Source organism: Amphiura filiformis, chromosome 5, assembly GCF_039555335.1.
Source record: "Amphiura filiformis chromosome 5, Afil_fr2py, whole genome shotgun sequence".
NCBI lineage: Eukaryota > Metazoa > Echinodermata > Ophiuroidea > Amphilepidida > Amphiuridae > Amphiura > Amphiura filiformis.
This window is the reverse complement of record NC_092632.1, coordinates 12709993-12733602: the sequence shown is the minus strand read 5'-3', so window position 1 is coordinate 12733602 and position 23610 is coordinate 12709993. Positions and strand designations below refer to the sequence as shown.

General features: G+C 35.0%; 1 protein-coding gene across 1 annotated transcript in view; it reads right to left on the bottom strand.

Annotated features, from left to right (window-relative positions):
• Positions 1-23610, bottom strand: part of LOC140152647 (uncharacterized) — a 155329-nt gene that overhangs the window by 53058 nt on the left and 78661 nt on the right. The window contains 9 exon segments of the mRNA XM_072175075.1: positions 4495-4577; positions 10663-10800; positions 12468-12519; positions 13031-13150; positions 13608-13736; positions 14986-15063; positions 15953-16050; positions 17688-17885; positions 22242-22339. Of these exon segments, the coding sequence (XP_072031176.1) occupies positions 4495-4577; positions 10663-10800; positions 12468-12519; positions 13031-13150; positions 13608-13736; positions 14986-15063; positions 15953-16050; positions 17688-17885; positions 22242-22339 (994 nt within the window).

The following is a 23610-nucleotide window of genomic DNA, read 5'->3' as shown; positions in this document are numbered from 1 at the left end:
ACAAAATACAAATTGAACAATGTAACTAAAAGTTATCAAGATTGATAGCCTTCTAGAAAAAAAAAGAGTCATATACTTCTCCATAAATAGACTAATACTCATATCAGTCAGGATTAGTGAAATCTCCTATGCCTAACAGTTCTTTAAATTACTAATTTCAAATACTAAGAGTAAAACTGAAAGAAGGAATACATATATTTGCATAAAATAGGACAGATTCTCACACAAAGATAACAGCAAACATTGTATACACACACACATTACAATATGGAATTTCAACATGAATCCTTTCCCCATATTTTAAACTTTATCATGATATTGGCAACCCAAGTTAAAGAATTGGACATTCCTGACTCTTGGGCCCAATGGAGTAAAATGTCAATACTCCTGGTAACTTTCCCCTTCCTCTGTCTTGATTACAACACAATCCGAGTACAGTTGAATCAATCCACTTTCGTCCTTTTGGCTTCCTCCAAGCAGTGACCATCAGTACTTTGTTGCAGCTACTTTGTACTTGAACAGATGTACTGCTTATGATCACACCACTGATGTAGCTGCCTTGATGAACCCAATTGGACTATAAAACCGGAGTCCAACTTAAATGGAGTGTGAGACCCAGTAAAAAGAAACAGGCGCAAATCTGAGTCCATTGAATTCAAAGTCTAAATTAAGTCAATATAGTTGAGTTGACTCTGCATCAAAGTAACATGCCCTCGGAAAAAGAGTTTCAAGTTGTCTATTATAATTGAAGACCGAATTAAAAAGACTATTTTGCGTATGGCGTCCTGTCAACTAGACCAAAAATGCCGTACTGCGCACCTCAGCAACCAATCACGGCGCGCCTTTGCCCTGACATCAGACGTAAACTAATCTTTATAATTCGGTCTTCAATTATAAGATGATTGACTCATTAGTCAAGGTCCCTAACTTAGGTTGCCAGTCGTATGACTTGAGTTTTCAGTCTTGCCCAGACAGAAATAGCATATTCTATGTTAAATTCCACATTATAAATGACAAACAAGACAGGTGATTAATCATATCTCAACACTTACTTTCCTCTTTTTGGTGGCCTGTTCAAATGCAACATTAGGTCAAAACATGCAATTAGATTATGAATACTCTCAAGTGTAGTAAGTGTAAACACAGACATATACATCACCCACAGAGACACACACCCACAGTTTGATTTCAAAATTGATATTAGTTTTTAAAATTCAAATTGTCGTACAAACAACTACCGTTAAAGCAATTAAACCATGCCACATCATCATAGAAAGCTATATAAGTCTTCATTTGAAAGTAAACAGTGGCAAGGGCAGCACCAGAAAACTGGAGAGCATAAGAAAAAGTATTTTGAGCATGTGGTCCGGGCCCCCAAACCTAAGAAAATTATCCACATTGAACAAGAAGCTTGCGGATAATAGAATGAAATACCACGAAATATTTGTATGAAACCATCAACTGAGTTTCCTGATAATATGGTCAAAGATTTAGTTAGGCTTGGTTGCAGGTTAAAAAGTTACAAGAAATGAATTGTTAACTACACCCTATTTCAGACCTCTGGCACTTTTTTGCTAATGTTCCACGTGTAAGGTGGAAGTATGAAAGTGTGTCCTGATTTGTAAATTGATTATAGGTTAATACATGAGTATCACTTGTTGGAAGTGAAATTGTACAAAATAATGCACGCGTACTGAGATGTTGATGCGTCTAATGCACGAGCCCCAAAGGGGGGAGTGCATTAGACGCTTCAACATCTCAGTATAAGTGCATTATTTTGTACAATTTCTCGAGCAACAAGTGATATGCATTTATTAACCTATTTCATAAACGAGAAAAAATCCCGTGATTTTTGCTATTTTATAACAAAATTGTCACAAAAAATGTTGACAAATGCAACAAATATAAGTGCATCCACCCGCAAAAAAAAATGAACGCGTCCAAAAGCACTGCGCGTACTACACGGAGTAGGCACCCGTGAAATTATACAACATTTATGCATAGCTAGCAATTTACTAACGATTGCTCTGATTGGTTCTCACTATCTAGGAGTGTATGAAATCATATTATTCAATAATTAAAACTCATTCACTGGTCAAGCTGCATAGCATTGCATGACCCAGTTTTGACCTGGATCTTTCTGCTCTTTTATTCTTTAAACAGGGCACATGCATTGACAAATGTGAAAGGATCTTGATGAGTAGTATTGCTATGCCAACTTATTTGATAGATTTTACCCAAGTGTTCAACAACTAAAGTCCATTTGGCTTCCTGGATATATAGCATCCATGTGTTATACATGCGCGATTAAAGACGATGTATCTGTAAATCCCAGTCACTTCGCATCACATTGATCACTACAAATCCACCACTTTTGATCGTAAATGTACCACCTCAGACGCAACTGTCTCAAGAAGGCCAAATGGACTATAGGAAACCTGCTAATTGTTTTGAGAGAGAGTGCAATGTGATGGGACTGGCAATAAGCAGCTGGGTGATAAAAATGTGTAAAAAGAGGTAGAGACTTAAGAACAAAATTAATAACAATTTGTACTATATTTATTCTCTACTCAAATTGAGCTTGGTCTTAGAAGGTCATGCAAAATTGTTTTAGATAATACTTTTGTGCATCAAACTAGTTATTGTAATGGATTCCTGTTATAAATGCCTTTCTATTCATCTATACAATGAGTGATTATAACAAATGAAAAAAGTACAATTTTCTTTGATTAAGAGAACTTACTGGTCTAAAACATGAATGCTACTCTGGAAAACTTGTAACTTTCATTGGTTATAAAATAATTTTCCTCTTATATCTATCTCACTACAGCATTTTCATACTGTATCAAAATAAAAATTAATTACAAAAAATCCCTGTAAAAATTGGTAAAGGAAGTCATAGCCAATAAAAAAACTACATATTTTCTGGTATCCCTTGAACATTTCTATTCTGTTCAGTAAATAGCATAAGCTTAACAGCCTCCCTTTGTACTACCATGATAATGAGCAACATTCATGAAAGCATTTCTCACATATAAATAATGGATGGCTTGTGTATATGTCGCCATGGTTAATGGCCATTATGATTTGTAATGTATGGACTTAATTCATTTAAATGTAGTGTCATTATGGGCATTTGGAGAGTACTCTTATAATTATTTGATCAGTTACTACACTTTGGTCATTGCATGTATGTCAAAGGAGGTAGTGTAAAATACATGACTGTTTAAAATTAATTGTGAATACTCAGTGACCAAGGTGTGAAGGCCATAGCTGCACAGACTATAGTCTGTCTCATCTCAACTTGAGAGTAATGCCATGTTGGATTTCATGGTGACAGATTTAAATCAGGCGCGCTAACCTAATCCCGCTGGATGTGTACATACGTAGGGCAATTTGTTGGTATGCTGGGGATGCAACCACGTAAACGCATTGAATCAAATCTGCCACTGCGAAATTCAACATGGTGTTACTCTCAACTTGAGATGAAGACACACTATAGCCTGTCCCAGCCGGCTTGTGCTGCTTCATCACTATAATAACTGTCTGCGACAGCCTCAAAATAATTATTACTGATTGGTTTTGTATTTCTAATGATATATCTTTTTCTGCATATAAAAATGATTTCAAACAGCTGAATTATTTCCACTTTCACTCTCAAAAATACAGGTAACAAAATTTCTAATGATGTAACTCTTTCTGGATAACAAATGTTTCAATTGGTTGAATAATTTCCACTTTAAAACCTGCACATGACTCTCAAAAATACAGGCAGTAAGTTACATTCTATTTTTGAAGTTCTGCAGGTTCCTTCAAATAAGGGAATCAGACATCATACCCGAGTGTGTCGCTAGATGGGTTGTTTAGGAAACACAAGCCACCTGGGCCCGAGACTTAGTCATTCTTCAAAAGTTTAACAGTGAACAAAAACTTGCATCATTATGAGTAGGTAGAAAAAAAAACCACCAAAGTTGTGAAATAAATGACTCTTGAATTGAATTGAAGTGAATTTACATTGGTACAGTAAGCGTATCCATCCAAATGCCCTAAAGTTTCATTTCCCACTATATGTCATGTGTAACAAAACAATGAGGTGAGAAATGTTGGAAGTATTAAAGCTAACAACTACTCACTGTATGAGTATACTTCCTTTCAGGAGCAGATAACTGAAATATAACAATAATATTGCACTATTTTTTGAAAAAGTATGTGTCCTAATGTTTTTTCCGACTTCAAAATGTCCCAAAGAGATCACAGAAAATTTTAAGCACACAATGATGTCCAACTCCTCATTAGCTCCTAAACACATACTGTAGTCTACATTCTATTTTCCTGAGGTGACTTTTAACATAGTTTTGTGAATTGATTTGATCATTAATGTCATAAATAACATTCAACTTACTTGCATTTACAGAGGGACTATTAAAGCATTTACAGAGGGACTATTAAAGATTTAACAGAACTAAAAAAAGTATGAAAAGCATGGATACTCACAGCTCTTTTTTCCCTGAGTTTTGCTGCTTCAGCTGGATGATTAAATCTAAACATGTTGGTTTTACCTAAGAGTATCACAGCACCTGTAATACAAACACAAATCACAAACAGGTTAATGTGGATAAAAGATGAACATGTCATCAATAATAATAATAATCTTTAGTCCTGAACCCATCATAATTTGTCCATAGGATTTATGTTAGAGTTATGAATCTTTACAATGGTTCTCATGATGATTTAATTTAATTTAGATTTAATTCCAAAACTCTGTTCTTATGATGAGTTAAAGGACTTACAACTATTAGTGAAAATGACCCAGATGACATAAGTCTTTGGCACATATCTGCCCATTGTCAAATAAAGTGTTTAAACGCATTTTAATACAACATGACATGGTGCATTAGGCCTTTTGAAGTTTTCTTAAGACAGCCATTTGCTTATGATGACCCACTTCATAATCCTGGTCACCACATAGATGTTGGGCACAGCACTTACGCTAGTCGCCATAGTAAAGAAAAACATATTATTGGTCATTTAGTAAAGATGCACAGCATGTATATTCTACATCTTTTCATACAAAGATGTAGATATCAAATGTTACTGGTGTTAATCCATATGAGAGAAATATTTCTCTCAATGTTAAAAATGTCATGTTTTGTTCACAAGGCAAAGATGATTTGTTTGTCAACGATGTAATTATGATTGCTTTATATTAGCAAATTCAGATTATGGTAACCAACATTTAGTGCTGAGAACTCCATCAAAATGTTAAAAAAGATTACATTTCCACTTTGGAAAAAAAAGTGACTGTGATTGTTTGATTCGGTCGGGAAAGGGCAATCAAACCTTTTTTGATGGCCTCATTATATCAATATTCTTGTGTTTATTAGCTTACTATTACATCCACCAAATAGTACCTACTACCTAGTCATGTTTATAAGCACAATGAAGCACACGATTCTGTTGTTTATGTCTGATACTCAGTTTCATACTCAGACGACTCCAAGGTATATTGCACTTTCTTTTATTAATGGGAGCTATTGAAGGTCAAGGTCAGTAAGTCTCATAAAATGAAACGATATATCATATTACATTTACAAAGTGAAATGATACACATCATTAATTGCAACATTAATTCATAATCTCTTTTTCCATAAGCTAATCAACAAATATATATGATGCAGCCCATCAAAAGAGGGAATTTTGCAGGTGAAGTCCATTTTCTGCTTTGAAAGCATTTTGCAAGCTTTAAAATGACACCTCATTTGTTAAAATTGATCAAGGCATTCATATCTTGAAAAGCACTTTGCCACAAATTTTATTTTCTGTACCATATTTGACCAAATAAGAACCCCTCCCTAAACAAACATTTTATGACACATTTGTTTGCAAGTGCCAATGTGCAAAACTCAAGATATTTAATCACACAAAAATGTTTATTTATACCAAATTACAGTATAATATGTGTCAGAAATGTCAAGCTTGACTTCCAGCTGGCTTAATAATGAGCGACCTAATTACTAAATTAGCATCCAGGTCCTGAGAGCTCATTAGGTACCAATATCTCACCTTTGATGCAATAATTTGATTGGATTTATTTGGTTGTTTTTAAATACCCAAGAATACCACTTGTGAATTTCCGTTAGGGTCCATTTGAATACCAAGATGGGTTGGGATCAGTCGGGGATTAATACCCTACTCTTCTCGAAACTGACTGCAAGCTACATGTACAGGTATGGATCCTCTGTATAAGGGACCAATGGCTTAATGTCTGGGACCTCATGCACCAGAAGCGAGAATTCTAACCACTGAGCTGAGCCCCACACTCGCCACAGTATAATGTGGGAAAATGGGGGACAATAAAATATGGTCCTTCAATGTTGTAATAAGTTATGCTTTACTGATCACAAGGCTATTAATATCTACCTTTCAATTCATCCATGTCAAATATCAACTACATAGAAAGTAGAAGCCTAATTGTCTGAGACAAGGAAACCATTAATACACACAGTTTAATGTTAAATTACTTCCTAAATATAATTATGATGAGAAATGATAATCATCTGAAACAGGTTATCAGGATACATTATTTATTATATTCACCAGCCACCTAAGATATATGGGGTTAGGGTTAGGTTTAGGGTTAGGTTCATGGTTAAAGGTGGCAAACTACAGGTACTCCCTGAATTCGTAAGTTCATACAGTATCTTGAAAGAAATCAGAGTGAATTGGGTTTAGTTATTAGTTTGACTTGCAGATTTATGATTCTGGGCCTGCAGAGATTTTGAACCCAGGACCTTTTGCACCAAATACCTTAAGCAGTGTACTACACCTCTCACTATTCTGCTGCTGAGTGCTGACTAATAGATATATCAATGGGCTAAATCTATACATCCCTATTGAAGACATGACCTTAATCTTCCACACAGGGAGTGTACATACCTAAATGGGTGACTCCATTTGAAATCTACACCCTACGAGGGGTATCAAAAGTTTTAGAAATGCCCAGAAGTGAAAGAGCTATATCAATGAAATTTTGTCAGTGCCATCACTGGTCCTTATGTACACTATGGTGCAAAAATGGTCTCATTGGTATGTTTACTTTTTTTTACAGGAGCTAGATGTCACTACCTGCCTATGTAACCGCATAACCAGTAAAATGGAGAAAATTGAGGCATGCACCATGATTAAGTTCCATTTTAAGGGTTACAGTGCCCAGAAAATCTGTGATGAAATAAAAATTCCTTTTCCAAAAAGCGACAGTGACATATCACAATCACCACCGAAGATAACTTTCATTTCATCATCAATTTTCTAGGCACTGCAACCCTTCAAAAGCAGGATTTCAATAATGCTGCTTGCCTCAATTTTCTCAATCTTGCAGTTTATGCGCAGTAACTAGGGCAGCGGGTTATTGGCATCTAGTGCCACCTGTAAAAAAAGTGAACATACCTATGAGACCATTTTTGGACCATAATGTACATAAGGACAAACGATTGCACTGACAAAATTTCATTGATATAGCTCTTTCACTTCTGGGCGATTTCTAAAACTTTTTGATACCCCCTCGTACATGTGGGAGATTAAGGTCATGTCTTCCATGATGGTATGTAGATTTCAACTGGAATAGCCCAATGTCTGCTACACTATAATGAAAGACAGAGATAAAAAGACGGTAACCAAGGTCAAAAGGGTGGCAACCAATCACAGCGCGCCTTTGCCTTGACGTCAGATGCGATTTATGCTGGTTTCATACTACCCTGCCGCTAGCCGCTGAGCGGCGTGGCGCACGCGTATTGCAGACAAACGGACACAATCAAGGCTTGTCATTGGTTGAAACGCCCTGCCGCTTGCCGCAGCGGCAGGAAAGTATGCTGGAGGCTTTAGTCTTTTTATCTCTGTCTTTCATTATATACATATGTCTTCAATAATGTTGATATCAATCTCGACTACACATTGCATTTGCTATTAAGATAGCAATGCCTTACACACTATACACCTAATTCATCTTGCTAAAACCCATTGCTTAACACTGACCTGACAGTTTTGTCAGTGATAATCATTATCCCCTGGTGTGGCAGCACTTACTCAATATTGTCTTGCCAATGGTCTCTGATATAGAATTGAACTACTTTATATTAATTTTAATGTCTACTGAACTGAATATGGCAATTTCACTACAAAGAACCGTTGCTATCTACTGAAGATAACAATGTGCTACAGCAATGTTTAATACATCATATAGTACCCTTGCTGTCTACTGAAGATAGCAATGTGTACTACACAATACTTTTGCTGTCAACTAAATGAAGATAGCCAGTTCTACATAGCACCCTTGCATATATCTACCTAGTACTCTAGCTGTCTACTGAAGATAACAATTTTTACTACATAGTATTTAAATAACTTTTTTTATTTTAGAAATTTAATGAAATACTACATTCATCAGTATTCTTGGTGTGGCTACTATAGATACTTGATACAAAGTGTTTCTGTCAACTGTAGATGGCTCACTTGCTGTTTACTGAAGACATCAATGTTTACTACATAATTTTCTTGCTGTCTACTGAAGATAACAAATCTCTACATAGGACTCTTCCTACCTACTGAAGATGGCAATGTTTACTACATATTACTCTTGCTATCTACTGAAAGATAGCAATACCTCTACATAGTACCCACTAGCCTTGTTGTCAACTGAAGACAGTATTTCCAACATGTTACTGAGAAATATGATAATATCATACCAATTCTGCAGTGATTACATTGGTTATTTTCAATTTTCAATACAATTCAAGTGGAAATGTCAAACCTACTGTTGATGATCTTTTTCTAGTGGTGCACCAGTACTATGGTACTCTTTGCCATTCAACTTTAGAAACTCACAAAATGTACATTCTTAAGAAAATACTGAAGGCTCATTTGTTCTCAAATGCATATTCTGAGCACCACTGAGTAATAACTTGTTATGGATACTGGCATTTTATACAAATTTTACAATTGTATTGTATTGTATTGTATTGTATTGTATTGTATTGTATTGTATTGTATTGAATACTCTTGCTGTCTACAGAAGATAGCAATATATCTACAAACTGCTTTGGATGTCTAAATATAGCCAGTTATAACGGCATAGTGTTCTTGTTATGTCTACTGAAGATAGCACTATTTACAATATAACACTCTAACTGTCTACTGAAGATAGGAAAGTTTACTACATAGTACTCTTGCTGTCTACTTGAGAAAGCAATATATCTACAAACTGCTTTTGATGTCTAAAGATAACGATGTTTTACAGAGCACTATGCATTAAAATGCATAGTGCTCTTGCAATGTCTACTGAAGATAGCAATATTTACTACATAGCACTCTTGCTGTCTACTGAAGATAGCAATGTTTCTACCTACTGTGTATGATGTATAAAGATAACAATGTTAATGCATAGTGCTCTTGCAATGTCTACTGAAGATAGCACTACTTACAACATAGCACTCTTGCTGTCTACTGAAGATAGCAATGTTTCTACCTACTGTGTTTGATGTCTAAAGATAACAATGTTAATGCATAGTTCTCTTGCAATGTCTACTGAAGATAGCACTACTTACAACATAGCACTATTGCTGTCTACTGAAGATAGCAATGTTTCTACCTACTGTGTTTGATGTCTAAAGATAACAATGTTAATGCATAGTGCTCTTGCAATGTCTACTAAAGATAGCAATATTTACTACATAGCACTCTTACTGTCTAGTGGGGATACTGGAGTTTACTTCATAGTACTCTAATGTCTAATGAATGTATTTGTCATGTTGTTTACTGAAGATAGCAATGTTTACTACATAGTAACCTTGTTATTTGAAGAGCAATGTTTATTACAAAATACTCTTGCTGTCTACTGAAGATACTAATATTAACTACATATATAGTACTCTTACTGTCTACTGAAGATATCAAAGTTTACAACATAGTATTCTTGCGGTCTACTGAATTATTAGTCATGCTGTCTACTGAAGATAACAATGCTTACTACACGGTACTCTTATTGTTTACTGAAGAGCAATGTTTATTACAAAATACTCTTACTGTGTACTGTAGATCCTAATATTAACTACATGTGACACGATCAAGGGAAATGAACCGGATGTCTCTAATATTGATTTTGAGATATTGGCAAAGAAAGTGTTAAAATTCTTATGTTTTATATTGTTTTCAGCGATTGATAAATTGACGTAACTTTGCAAAGAAAAGCCCTATCAACATGGGGTATTCAGTTTCTGAAAGCTCTAAATGTCCACTTTAGAAACAAATGTAAATCTCATTTTCGACCAGGGTCGACATGTGACTCATTCCCCTTGATAATGTCACATATATAGAACTCTTGCTGTCTACTGAAGATATCAAAGTTTACAACATCGTATTCTTGCTGTCTATTGAATTATTAGTCATGCTGTCTACTGAAGATAACAATGCTTACTACACGGTACTCTTATTGTTTACTGAAGAGCAATGTTTATTACAAAATATTCTTACTATATAGTACTCTTGCTGTCTATTGAAGATAACAAGGTTTGCTACATAGAACGTTTGCTGTCTACTGAAGATAGCATAGCAACTTTATAGTATTCTTGCTATCTACATCCATACAGATAACTCATTTATATAACTTACCCTGAGTTATTGGTGTTGATTCCTGAATGTCCATACCATTGACAGCACACAGAGCACCATTGATGGGTGATAATGTCACATTACCAAACCGATTCTCAACTAAAGCATGCTGCTGCTCTATCCCTGGACCAAAGAGAACTACCAAAACAAATTGGATAAATAGTGATAATCAATATGAGATATAATGAATGAAAGAAGTCATAGGGCATAGTTTTCTATTTTTTTGGTTGAATTCACTAGTTAATAATACCATCATGCCCTTAGCTTATGGGCTGAAATTAAAATTGGTTTACTCAATTATGCGTTTAGTAGCATCCTCATCCACTGCCTCTCATACCTTTGTCATATAATTTAAAACATTCCGCACTACTCTGTCAAAAGAAATTATTATTCTGTATTATGTTTACATGTATAAATGAATGGATGAAATAAAACTGAAACTGAACTGAACTGAACTAATATTCTCATTTCCCCACTTTACCCCATCAAAATGTAGATTTCGATATGAAAGCACCTATTTTTCTCATGATCCTGGTGATATTTCAGTCCTGAAATATGTTCCATTTCGGCAGTATGGACATGTAAAGTTGGTCATGTACCACATCATAAGTTATATACTATTCTATGGTCACTGTGATACACATTTTTTGCTTCTAGAAACCAAACTGCAGTAGCAATTTGTGACTGTGTTTGTAAGATAAAATGCAAAATTGCTTATTTTTGGACCTATTTCCAAAAATTAGCCAAATGATATAATTTGCCTTTTATATTTCCAGTTAGTTCCAACTTGAGTGTAATGATTCAGCAACATTTCATTTGGCAAAACAGGGTAATACTTTTTAATCTCCGAAAATGAGTGCTGTATATCAGGAATAGGTTATTCAGCATGTATCATCCTTGCAAATACTAGAATTTGAGGTTCTCAGCTTGCACAGTTCTCGACGCAATACCACATATCCAAAGAAAGATCACATAATTATAGAATAAAAGCATTGTTTTGATACCCAGCTGTGTCTGATATAACACAGGTGATAGCATTATTTTAATTGGAACAACAAGGCGGCACATAGAGTTGCTCCACACAAACGATACACACAACCACCCGGTTCAAATCACACCCTGCTGGACTCTATTGTCTCACATATATAACACCAGCAAGAACCAATGAAATTAAAGGAAAATGACAATTGTTTAAGAAAATAGTTTTAAAATTGCTCAAGTACATTCCAAATCGAAGATGCTTTTTAATGAAACATAAAATGAAACTTGAAATAAATTCTTGAATTTGTAGATTCGATATCAATGCCAAAATGAAATTAAGGTATGTACGTAGCTACAACACGGTTTTGACCTGCTATAAAATCAGATTTTATCTGAAGTCATAGCTGTGTGTATCTGGATCCTTTAATTGTAATGTTTAAATTAAACATGTTTGACAACTAGACTGCTGTCCTCATTTGGTCAATGTTCAGGCTGAGGACTGAAACACATGTGTTAAAAATTGTCTGTCCTAATTTGGGGAACTGAGACTGCACAGTTGTATCCAAATTGACATTTTGATCACATTTATTTTTGATCACAAAATTTTAGAAAACCAGAGTGCAATCTATCACAATGGCACAGTAAGACACAGGCGCAGATAGGAAGTTGCGCTGTGGCACACAACAAAGTCGCATGAGAATGAATCTGACACTATACAATCGCAACATTTTTCAGTCGTCACTGAACAAGCATCTCACAATAAACATGCAGTTGGTAAATGATGAAGGATTCATTCTATTTGAACAATGTACACTGATACCTACCTATATCTTGTTCATTCTCCGCATCACTTCTCCCTATTTTGGTTTCACCTTCCTGCAAAGATAAGACAATACAAAATCCTGAATAAAGTATGTTTTGACAAGCTTGTAATAGATAGATTCTGAAGAAGAAGTTACTATCTCATTACTTTCTGAAGATCACACTGAATATGACTTGAAAACCAGCATATCATATTTTCTTAGGATTCATTTCCATGTAACATAAGTAGGGGCTGGCACCTAAAATGCATTCTAAAATCAACCAATCAGGACTGTAGACAGAGACATAATGTTGCCCAAGGTTAGTGCTGCTTACAATTTCTACTGTAAGAAGAAAATTCAATTTTCTGCATCTATTTAGTACACAAACCCATGGGGGCAGCATACTGGTTTTAGATCTTTTGCTAGGTATAGTCATCATTACAAAGGCTGCTGTGTACTGGAGTCTTCATTCTTGCAAGCCAAGTTTAAGTTACATATATATAGGCAAGGTTTGGTAGGTGAAAAAGAATTATAACCAACAGTAACTATTAATGAATTTGACATTAACTAAAGGGACTACTAACCTTGATATGATATAGAATGATACCAGTACTGAGTAAATCATCATCCATACCAATGAGATGAGGTAGTTCAGATTCTACTATCACGCCAACACTCTCTCGACGGATGCCTACATTGCATTCCTACATGAATATGACAGGTGAAAAGGTTAAACATAATTGTATAATAGTTGTTGACTGCTATCAAGAGCTTTCAATTTAGTGTTTGATTTATAGTTTCATAACAAAGTGTTTCCTTTGACAGCAACTGATAGAAAAGACAATAATGGAAAAATCTGAAGAAAAAATAATTGACAACATCCCGGGTGCACATCATAAATTTTTGTTTGGTATGCTCCCGAATTTTGAGGTAGTGGGCCTTGGGAGCTGACTGGTAAAAGGGGGTCTTTTGGAGCAGCAAACAGTCAAAATCAAGGGTGGCTTTCTGGTTGAAAATCACCAAAAAAACAGAAATGTTACTAATGTTATGCGGAGGTCCACTGTTGTTTATTAGTAACCACTCATCGTGTTCGCGTTTTGACAAATAAATAAGTTTGTTTGGGTCTTGCACCCAAGAGGTTATGAATAACTGTTTACTAACCCTCATAATAGTTGCTGCTTCCTTCCACTTGTCAACCCAAGCCTCTGTCAATTGATCAATTCTTTGTTCATTTTCCTGCAGCATTTTACTGATAGCGCCATCATGGACGAGGGAATTCTGGGAACTACTCTGTAAATGACAAACACAAACATGGTTAGAATCAGTGATGATTTTGACATTAATATGAACAAGATATGAATTGTGGCAATTTTCACTAGTCAGATATTGAATGGATAATTTGGCTGTAAATTGAATAAACTTGGATGTAGCGTGCAAAAATATACAATTGCACATACATTTTTGTACATACATTTTTACAAGCACGGCACATGTGTATCATTTTGATTCCTTTCCATTTTTAGAACTAACAAAAGTGTTAAGATTTAGCTATTCCTGTTGAAATCCATACATCCCTTATAGAAGACACAACCTTCATCCACCCAGGGAGTGTAGATTTCAAATGGAGCATACATTCAGGTAATCACATTTGAAATTCACACTCCCTGTGTGGAAGATTAAGGTTGTGTCTTCCATAGGTGATGTATGGATTTCAACTGGAATAGCCCATTCTTGACCTAATACAGTATATGACATGGAAAACATGTAATACCAGAGTAGATTTATAGCAACAAACATGATTTGTGATCAGGGTATCACACCATCACAAATTAGTGCTTGACAGTAATACTCAATAATAATGTCAAATTTAGATTTACTGATTTACTATATACATCATCACTTTGGAAATACTCACTGGCATATTTTGTATCTCAATGACAAAAATGAAGTTGAAATTTTCAATATATTTCCTGGAATATTTCCTGGAAACTAAATTCCGCCAACATGACCCTAGTTTTTAAAACTCAGTCAACTGATTCAATTCATTTTTTCAATCTACTTCTTTATGTCCAAACCTATAGCAACCCTTCCCAAAGGGTGATCATCATTGACACAATAATCATCACATTCTAAACTGATATGCCAAACTGATCAAAATGTCTGACAATGTATGACTTGCAATCACTTTTAGTTATTGTTCTGTACTTAAGTTACACACCAAACCAGCACAGATGGGTGATTGTTTCATCAAGCCGCTAGCTCTTATTAGGCTGATCATAGCATGATCACCATGCTCTAGTTCATGAGCCAGACCATACTCAAATTTCTGAAGATTTATGACTTGTATAGCATTACAGTGGATCTTATCTCAGTTACTACCAAACTAGTTGAGTAATTATTTCAGCCTAAGCCTACTGTTAGGCTGAACATATCACAATGCTCATGCTCTAGTTGATATGCCAGGTTATACTCAAATTTCAGATTTATGACTTGGTTATTATTATATATCATATGTTGACTCTCCACATGAATTACTTACCAGACTAGCACAACTGAGTAATTGTCTCAGTCTGTCAATCTCTAATCTCAATTCACGAATCAATCTCACATTGGGATCCTGAAATCAAATCATATAAAAGAATATAATTACCATCAATTTTACCTCTTTAACTTAATTTGAAACTTAATTAATATATTGTCCTGCATTTATTGTTTTAAAAAATTAAATAGACAATTTTCTGGTTTGTTCCTCTAAAAAGGTTCCCTATTTGACAGTTAAAGCACCAAGTTAACTGTTACCTACATTGTTTTATCCTAAAGAAAAGATTTCTTTACCCAAGATATATTTGCAAAACCTCAGAAATGAGATGTTATATGGCACACTCATTTCTGTCCACATGGCATAATGATCCAGCACACTCACAATACATTAATTTCATTAACATACATTCATAATATAAAAGGCTAATGTGCATAAGCCATTATCCTCATAGCGTAAGCTCTAATCAATCATTCAAGTGTTTCATACTTTGCCTTATTAGATACATGTCACATGCAATTAGATTAAATGCAACAAAATGGCAAAAATTACTCCCATTTCCAATTAGCAATACTTGACAGTAAGTAAATTGACAGCCTAGAAATTGTTTGTCAAAACCCAACCAATTCTGATATGTGTCACTTTTATGTCACAAAATTTCCACTCTAGAATTTTGTCCTGACAATTTTTTTTTTTTTTTTTTTTTTTTTTTTTTTTTTTTTTTATTCCTGTGCTTGGAACTGATGGAGGGAGAAAAGACATACAAAATGAGCCATCAGTTCCCAACGATCATGAACAATAATTACATAATCAAAATATTCTTTTTGAGCAACAGGTCTGACAATGATTTAGACTGTGACCAACATCCCAAACCAGATTCCTTCACTAAAAAGGGTGATAGCCTTATCATGAATCAATCATTGACATTATTTACCACATGATTAGAGCTCATTCGCATGTTACATACCTCATTGATTATTGCATTATTTATGATACGTTTGGCTCTTCTTGCATAGCGTAGTGTACTCATGGACTCATTGAAATTTGTACTGGCGGGTGAAATAGCTGAAAAATATAAAATGATAAACAAAATGGTGTTGTTTAATGTACAATAATGGCTGACAACAAAATATTTCACTTTCAAACTTATTCCACAAGGCTTTTCAGGTGAGTACATGATTCATAGCGAAGATGTGAAATTGAAACAAATTATAAATCAGTGAAATCAAATTAATCAACCTGCAGTTTGTACTCTAAAAGATGGGAGTACACTTTTTGAACATTATTCCTACTTGTAGTAAATAGGTTTGCCAAACAAATCGGAACTACATCATTGAACTACATCATTGTCACTGCGCACATTCCACTGGTCGAGCATGCACATTAAATAATGTGATGACGTAGGTTTTTTTGTTGTGGATTTTGTGACTTACCAAAATGGTCTATTGTGTGTTACTTATGAGGTGAATTTGGTTGAACTATTTTTATCCCATGGCAGAATGTGGTTGGTTACGGTAAGCAAGATACAAAAAATGTGTGAATAAAAAGAACCCACAGGTAACCAGAAATTTGACACATTGGGGTAGCTAATAGCACATCCCTTAGAACCCACACAGGAATAGTACACATCCCCATGTGACATAAGCTACAGGTTGTTCGTGGATACGCACTGACAGGGTAATGGCAGCTTGCATAGCTGTAGAACTGCTGAAGTCTGATGTCATATCCCAATTTTTTATTAATCCCTGCTAATACCATGTGGACTTCATATAAGATGTAACACCTCAGGAGTAAAGAAACAAATACAACAACAACAAAATCCAAAAAAGCGCAGTGATTTATAGTGTGCTACGCACATGCATAAACCCATAAGCCTCAGCACAATTTACAAGAATTTGCTAACCACTGTGGCCAAGACATACCATATAGACCATTAAGCAGCAATCAAAACATACTCTTGAAATACATCAGAGGTACACTATGGGACAATTTCTAATATGCAAGCTTATCATGCTTATAACCATAGAGGAATCTGGTTGTGTTGTTAGGATTGAAATTTCTCGGATAAAATCTTGTAAAACTGCACTACCAATTGATTCATGTTTATTTAGTTGAACCTTATAGGATTTGATTAGGTTACATTAATGCTTGATTTATTTTGACTTCCAATTATTATTTCATATTCTCTAAAAAGTAATGAGGAGGAAAGTATGTGTTCACCTGCTGATCCAGTAAGATTTGATATCAGGTCACATAAGACCATGGTGAATCTATGATGTAATGCATGTATAGTAAAAAAAAAATCATGTCAACTTTCAGAGTAATTCAGTTCTATGAACTTCTATCCATAATATTATCCATAATATTGATTGACAATTTGTCCCAATTTGATTGATCCTTTCCTAGCCCTCATCTTAATCCTAAACATGGTAAAAGCATATTTAGGTAGATTCTTTATGTAATTATTTCGTGTAAGCTAATCCTAACCCTAATCCCAACCCTAAACTAACCCTAAACTTAACCCTAACCCTAATTTTGTGTAAAATTACATGAAGGAATAACCCATATTTAACAGCTTTTGATTGGTTGATTTTTTTCTTGGCCTGGTGTGTTGACACTATTGTAGCATTTTTCCAGTTATGAAAACCTAATCACAAAATAAATACAAGTAGGCTATGAAGACATAGAGTAGGTGTACTTACTTGCAATCATAATTGTCTTTGCATTGCCCCCTAGACTGTCCCTAAGGAGCCATGTCAACAGTGAATTCCTGTATGGAATAAAGGCACTTTTCTTGGTAGTAGCGGTGGTTGCATTGCGAGGACTTGGACTTGCGTCTCCGTCATCGCTAACAAGGCTTTCAACACTATTGGAAGATGTAAGGCGCATAGAGTTTTCAGCTGCAAAATGAAATCATCAAAACTGGTATTAGTGTTTAGCAATTCTTTCACAGATACTCCTAATGTTGATTGTTTGCTAAACTTTATTAATATTTTTTTTCAAAATCATAAATATTAGGCTCAATTCAGGTTACATAACAGGTTTGAAGCTGAAATAAAAGAATTTAAAATAGTGGTAAATGCACATCAAACCAAAACAATGATAAAGTTCTAAGAGGTTAAAAAAAAAACAAAAATATCACATATTTGTAGTAGATTTAAGTTTACATCCTTCCTTCAGAATTTAGCAGTTAAATTAAATCAACCTGCAAATAAAAAGAAACTTGATAGATACAACCACAGACGAAAGAGGTAACAGACCACTTGCAATCAGTCAAAGTCTCAGCATCACCCGATAATGAGGGCCGATTGCTCCATGAAATGTGACAGACGAGACTGCTACACAATTACCGCATATTTTCATGGTCTATCGTGTAATCACAAAAGCACGCAACGCTCTATGCGAAGGCATACAACGCTGGCATGATTGTTAGACACAATCAAACAATTGGCCCTCATGAATATGCGAGAACTCACATCATACAATGCACGGGGACTTTGACTGATTGTACGCGGTCTGTTGCTCTTTCGTCTGTGGATACAACATACTGGAAAGATTGGCCTAGTGGTGCACATGGGCTCCTTTGCCTTTTGCTATTTCACATACATATAGAGAAAATCGCAACAAAAATTAAGGGTCTGTACTCTTATTTTAGTTTCAATTCCAGTTATGGCAAGTTAACCCATATGCACCATTAGACAAGTCCTTATGGTATATCAACAAAACAAAAACAAGAACTAGCAAAATTATCTTAAGACTGGCTAACAGTTAGTAGAAACCCCAACATGTTTTGCTCTAAACCAGTCATTTTCAATAAAGAAAAAATATAAACCAATTAAATTTTAACCACATGATTGCTACCAATTTCCAAAGACTATGCTTGTATGTTCCAAGCAAAACACAAATACCTCCCAAAAATGTTCTCTACGTTTGGACAAAGAGTTCAAATTCTCCTTATCTATTTCTGTGTTTGCTACAGTTGATATAAATAATGGCTGTTCGCATTATACATGGTTATACAACAAAAAGAAAAATAATATACACAGTATAGAGGACATTTCTTTCAGGACATGTCACACAGAAAGGAGTTTAAACTTAAACTTTCGACATATTATTATTATCATATCTATAATAGTCCATTTGGCTTCCTCGAAACAGAGTACTTTATCAGCTTTTGTCGCAGTTACTTTGTACAGATGCACCACCTTTGAAAGCACTTGTTCAACTCATACCATTTAACACACCCACTGAAGCACACACTGAAGTCACTGTCTCATGGAAGCCATATGGACTGTAGAAATAACATAAAATTATTCGTAACAAGAAGACAAAGATTTGAATAAAGATAATAAAAATTTCATCACATCATTCATTTCAACCATAAGTTTAAATATGGATTATTGATTTGTTACGATGGGTTACAAGAAAGAATTATGATTATGTGTGGTGGTCAAAGAGGTTAGACAAAAAGAGACCTGACTTCACCATGCTTGATACTCCTGCAGATTTTTCACCATTTGTCTGGCAAACTTAAATTTCCAGCACATGTTTTTTTGTGTGATCTGCATGTCATGTGTTATCCTGATTACGAATTTTAAGCACCACATGCGCAAACCTTTCGCAACAAAAATGCCAAAGGTATTTTGGTCCGTATGTGTGACAATCCAATACAGCTCATTTCCCATATCATTAGGCACAGGTCTGTATGGAGTCTGTCTCTCCTTATCTAACCTCTTTGCTAGAAGCAGGTAACAATACATACAAGAATGTTACAAGAGGTCTTACCACTGTACTGATCACCTACTGTGTGTGCAAGCATATGCGGACAGTAGAACATAGCAAGAACATTACAAACATATTACCTTACCATTATTTGCCCTGATGTGGCAGTGATGTCAATGCGTTGGGGCAGCAGTTTTCGTGTGTGTATGAGGCATCTTTAATCGTGTGTGTATGCCAGTGCCTTGAATGAACGCTAGAGATTTGAAGCTGCGCCCAATGAAATGTGCACTGCGCAATGCCACATCAGAGTGAAAAATCAATGGTACAAATGTGTGCATTCAACATACAAAATCAAACTAGTTACAAAATGTCTGAAAAATGTTATGCATAACATGCCATGATGCAAATGTGCACAATTGACAGCATCATTGCATTGATTCTCAACGCAAATGAAATATTAGCAACCTTTATTTAGCGTGCGGAGTGGATGATGTATGTGGATGGTGTCTCCCGCTATAGTCTAAAGTACTTGATAGACAGCAGGACAATAGCCCAATACATCATTCCCCATGCTACTTAAATGCCGTAACTGATTTATGTGTCTCTCATTTGATGCAATCAGTTTGTCTCTCTATGAAACATTTCAAATGAATGCCCTACAAGGCAACCAAAGATCGTTTCAAATTGTTTGTGTGGGTCTGGCCGAGTTGGTATTATTTGGCTAATACCAAGATCGGGGTGGAAAAAAAATCTTCCCCCACAAGGCACAGGGCATTATTTCAAATGAAACCAAGTCTGCAATTATAGAGGGAATTCCAATTGAACGAACACAGTTTTCAATAGCGCGACCATTTATTGTGTACACTATGTGATGTACGCCAGCGTGTACGCCTGTGCTTGCGTAATGCGGAAGTGAATACAACCATGCCAATGCACTCGTGATTGGTTAGCATTGTATCCAAGGTTGTGCATTCGCGTTGTAGTTTGAAATACGCGATATACGATCGCGGTTAGATCGAGTACAGCTGTTGAAAGCTGCATTCATTAAATTGGAATTCATACTATAGTTTTGAATGCATTCTGATCAAATACAAAAACAATCCTCCATGCCTGAACAAAGATGGCATTGAGTCCATATTTTCTGTTTATTTCTGTGTTGCCCATCCATCCTTCCTGTATAGAGGCCGGAAGTTGCTTGAATCTTGTTTGCACATAACTATGTTGTATGTACATCTATCATCAAATATTCTCATAAAAGAAACAATTTTGAAGTAGGAAGCAACATATTTTTGTATTTCTTGAAGAAGGAAACAACATGAACTAATGTTTTGACATTTGTATTCACAAAATCTAAATATCTGCAGCTGCTTTTTTATTGAAGCATTTGTTATTATTAGTTTGTGGTAAAGCAGTCAATAGAACATGATCTAAAATTATTGACTTTTTTTTAATAAACACTTCATTCAGGAAGAACAGTGAGCTGTAAAAAGGCTAAATTACAATGGCCAATGGATGCTGCTACAATTATCCTTCTACAAATATTATTTGATTGAAATAATAGAACTGTGTGAATGTTTAGAAGGACACAAGACCTTTTCACTGATACCTTTATGTAGTGATGACTGCATGCAATGCCCTGGGATGGGACAAAGTTTCATAACAAATTCAATAGACATCACCAGGTCTAAAAAACCATTAACCACTCAAACTCATTTTAGTTTTATGTGAGATCTGCAGCGATTGCCTGTGCGGTGTGTCTTTGTGAAATTAGCACTGATCAAGCAATTTAATGATATACTGCTACCAAGGCCATCACATTTCTTTGATGTATTTTGCCATTTTGCACACAAGTGTACAAATACAGAGGTGAGATCTTGATTGGTCAATTGACCATTTGGGGATTTCCCAAAATTCTTTGCAAAAGAAACCAAATCTATGTCATCATCACCAGAGGGCATGTACAATGCCACTGTATGTCTTAACACTGAGTGAGAATGCACACTGGAATTGATGATGTAATTAGTTTGATGGTTTGTTTTTTTGCAAATGCATATTTTTGTGAAATACAGAAATGGTCAATGAAGTAATCTAGTGGTGAAACATGAAATGGATCATGAAGCACATCCCACTGATATCAACATTAATACACAGACTAGCCCACTTGTAATTGAAAGAGAGATGGCCACTCTGGGATACACTGATGTGTTGCCACCAGATTTACCTTTACCAAAGATGCAACGATAAAGCTATTCATTCCTGTCGTTCAAATGTAACGCTTACCTTTGTCATAATAACAAGATTAAGCTAACAGGTGGATACGGGTGCAGAGCCTGACTGCAAATGGGAGCAAGTGAGTATGAAGTCCACTACAGCAACTGCACTCTGTGTATAACAAATGTCTGCACCCGCATCCACCTCATAATCATTGTTATACTATTTAAGTATTCTACTGTACAGAATTATAATGTCACTTGCAACAATAGCCGATGATCAACTCGGCACCAAATATTGGTGAATTTGTGACATCATCTTACCTAATGCTGAGATGCAGTTGCCAAGGGTGACTAAGGATTTGTTGATGTTGGCTCCCTCTTGTAAGCGGTCCTTGCTGAAATTATATTTGGCTCGCTCACTGTAAAAAAACACAAAAGTAGATTCAAAAGAAATGTACAAAATTATTATTTTATGAATGATGGTTGAAATATGAAACCTTGCCTACTATAAGGAAGAATACATAAAAATAATCATTCAGATCTTAACCAGTATCTTAAGATTCTTTCCAAAACAAACAATATAAAACATGAGCTGCAATTTACTCTAGCTTAAAAGAAACACTCTATTACCCTCACACCCCATTAATAAAAATTAAGCGATGCGATTTGACAAAATGCACCATATGAAAGCACTATATTTGAAATATTGTGCTCCGATTAATTGCATATGGAACGCATTCTACGCAAAGCAATGTGTAAGGTTACAAATTTAACATGATATGCACCGCTACTTGCTCGCATACATGCTTTACCTTGATGTAAACAACTTTAAGGTAGTATGAACGGCTAATCAAGCTTGCAGCAAAATAGCCACAATAGCAAATTGGAATTGTGTATTAATTTAAAACTTAGAACAAACTAAAGATAAGTCATCACTCCACCTATTTTTAGAGTTTCATAAAAATGTTACCATTTCTTATGTATTTCTTTATTTTTTGAAAATTACCTAAATTTTTCCACATTATAATTTTTTTGCCAACATGGAGTGTGCTATGCTTTCCAAACTTTCAGGGATGGTGTATAAGCTTAATATCTAAATTCTCTCGCCAGCTTTTTTGGATAAAGTGTTTAATGTTTTAGAAAATTTTATTTTTGAAATTTTGATTTTAGGGAAATTTACAAACACCTATAACTTAAAATAGAAACACTTAATTAAAAAAAGCTGGCGAGAGAATTTTCTAAATTTGATTACCTTTCATATGACACCTTGTTTGTTGAAATTGGACCTACAGTTAGCTCCAAAAAAATTCTAGAATTTAGGTAATTTAGTGTTTCTAGAAAAAGTCAAGAAAATTGAAAAAAGTACTAACATTACCATTTTATATCTCCTTTGTTAAGGCCAATATCTTGGAAAAAATTTGTCCTTTATTAAGTAGCATTTTTGCAATAAAATAAATTAAAAATCCGATTTATGCAGTGGGTATAAAGGAGAGAAAATCACATTTAAACCAATTACTTGTTTTCAAAAATTGAGCTGATTTGAAGAACTTGGCAACATGCCAAAAACATGCCGTGTGTAAAGTCTATGGGGTTTTCCAATCACAAAAAATTACGTAAGTCAAAAACGCTCTTTTGGAAAAAATTAAAAATTGGCAGGTGAGTTTTTCTCACCCATCTCCACATTCAGTAT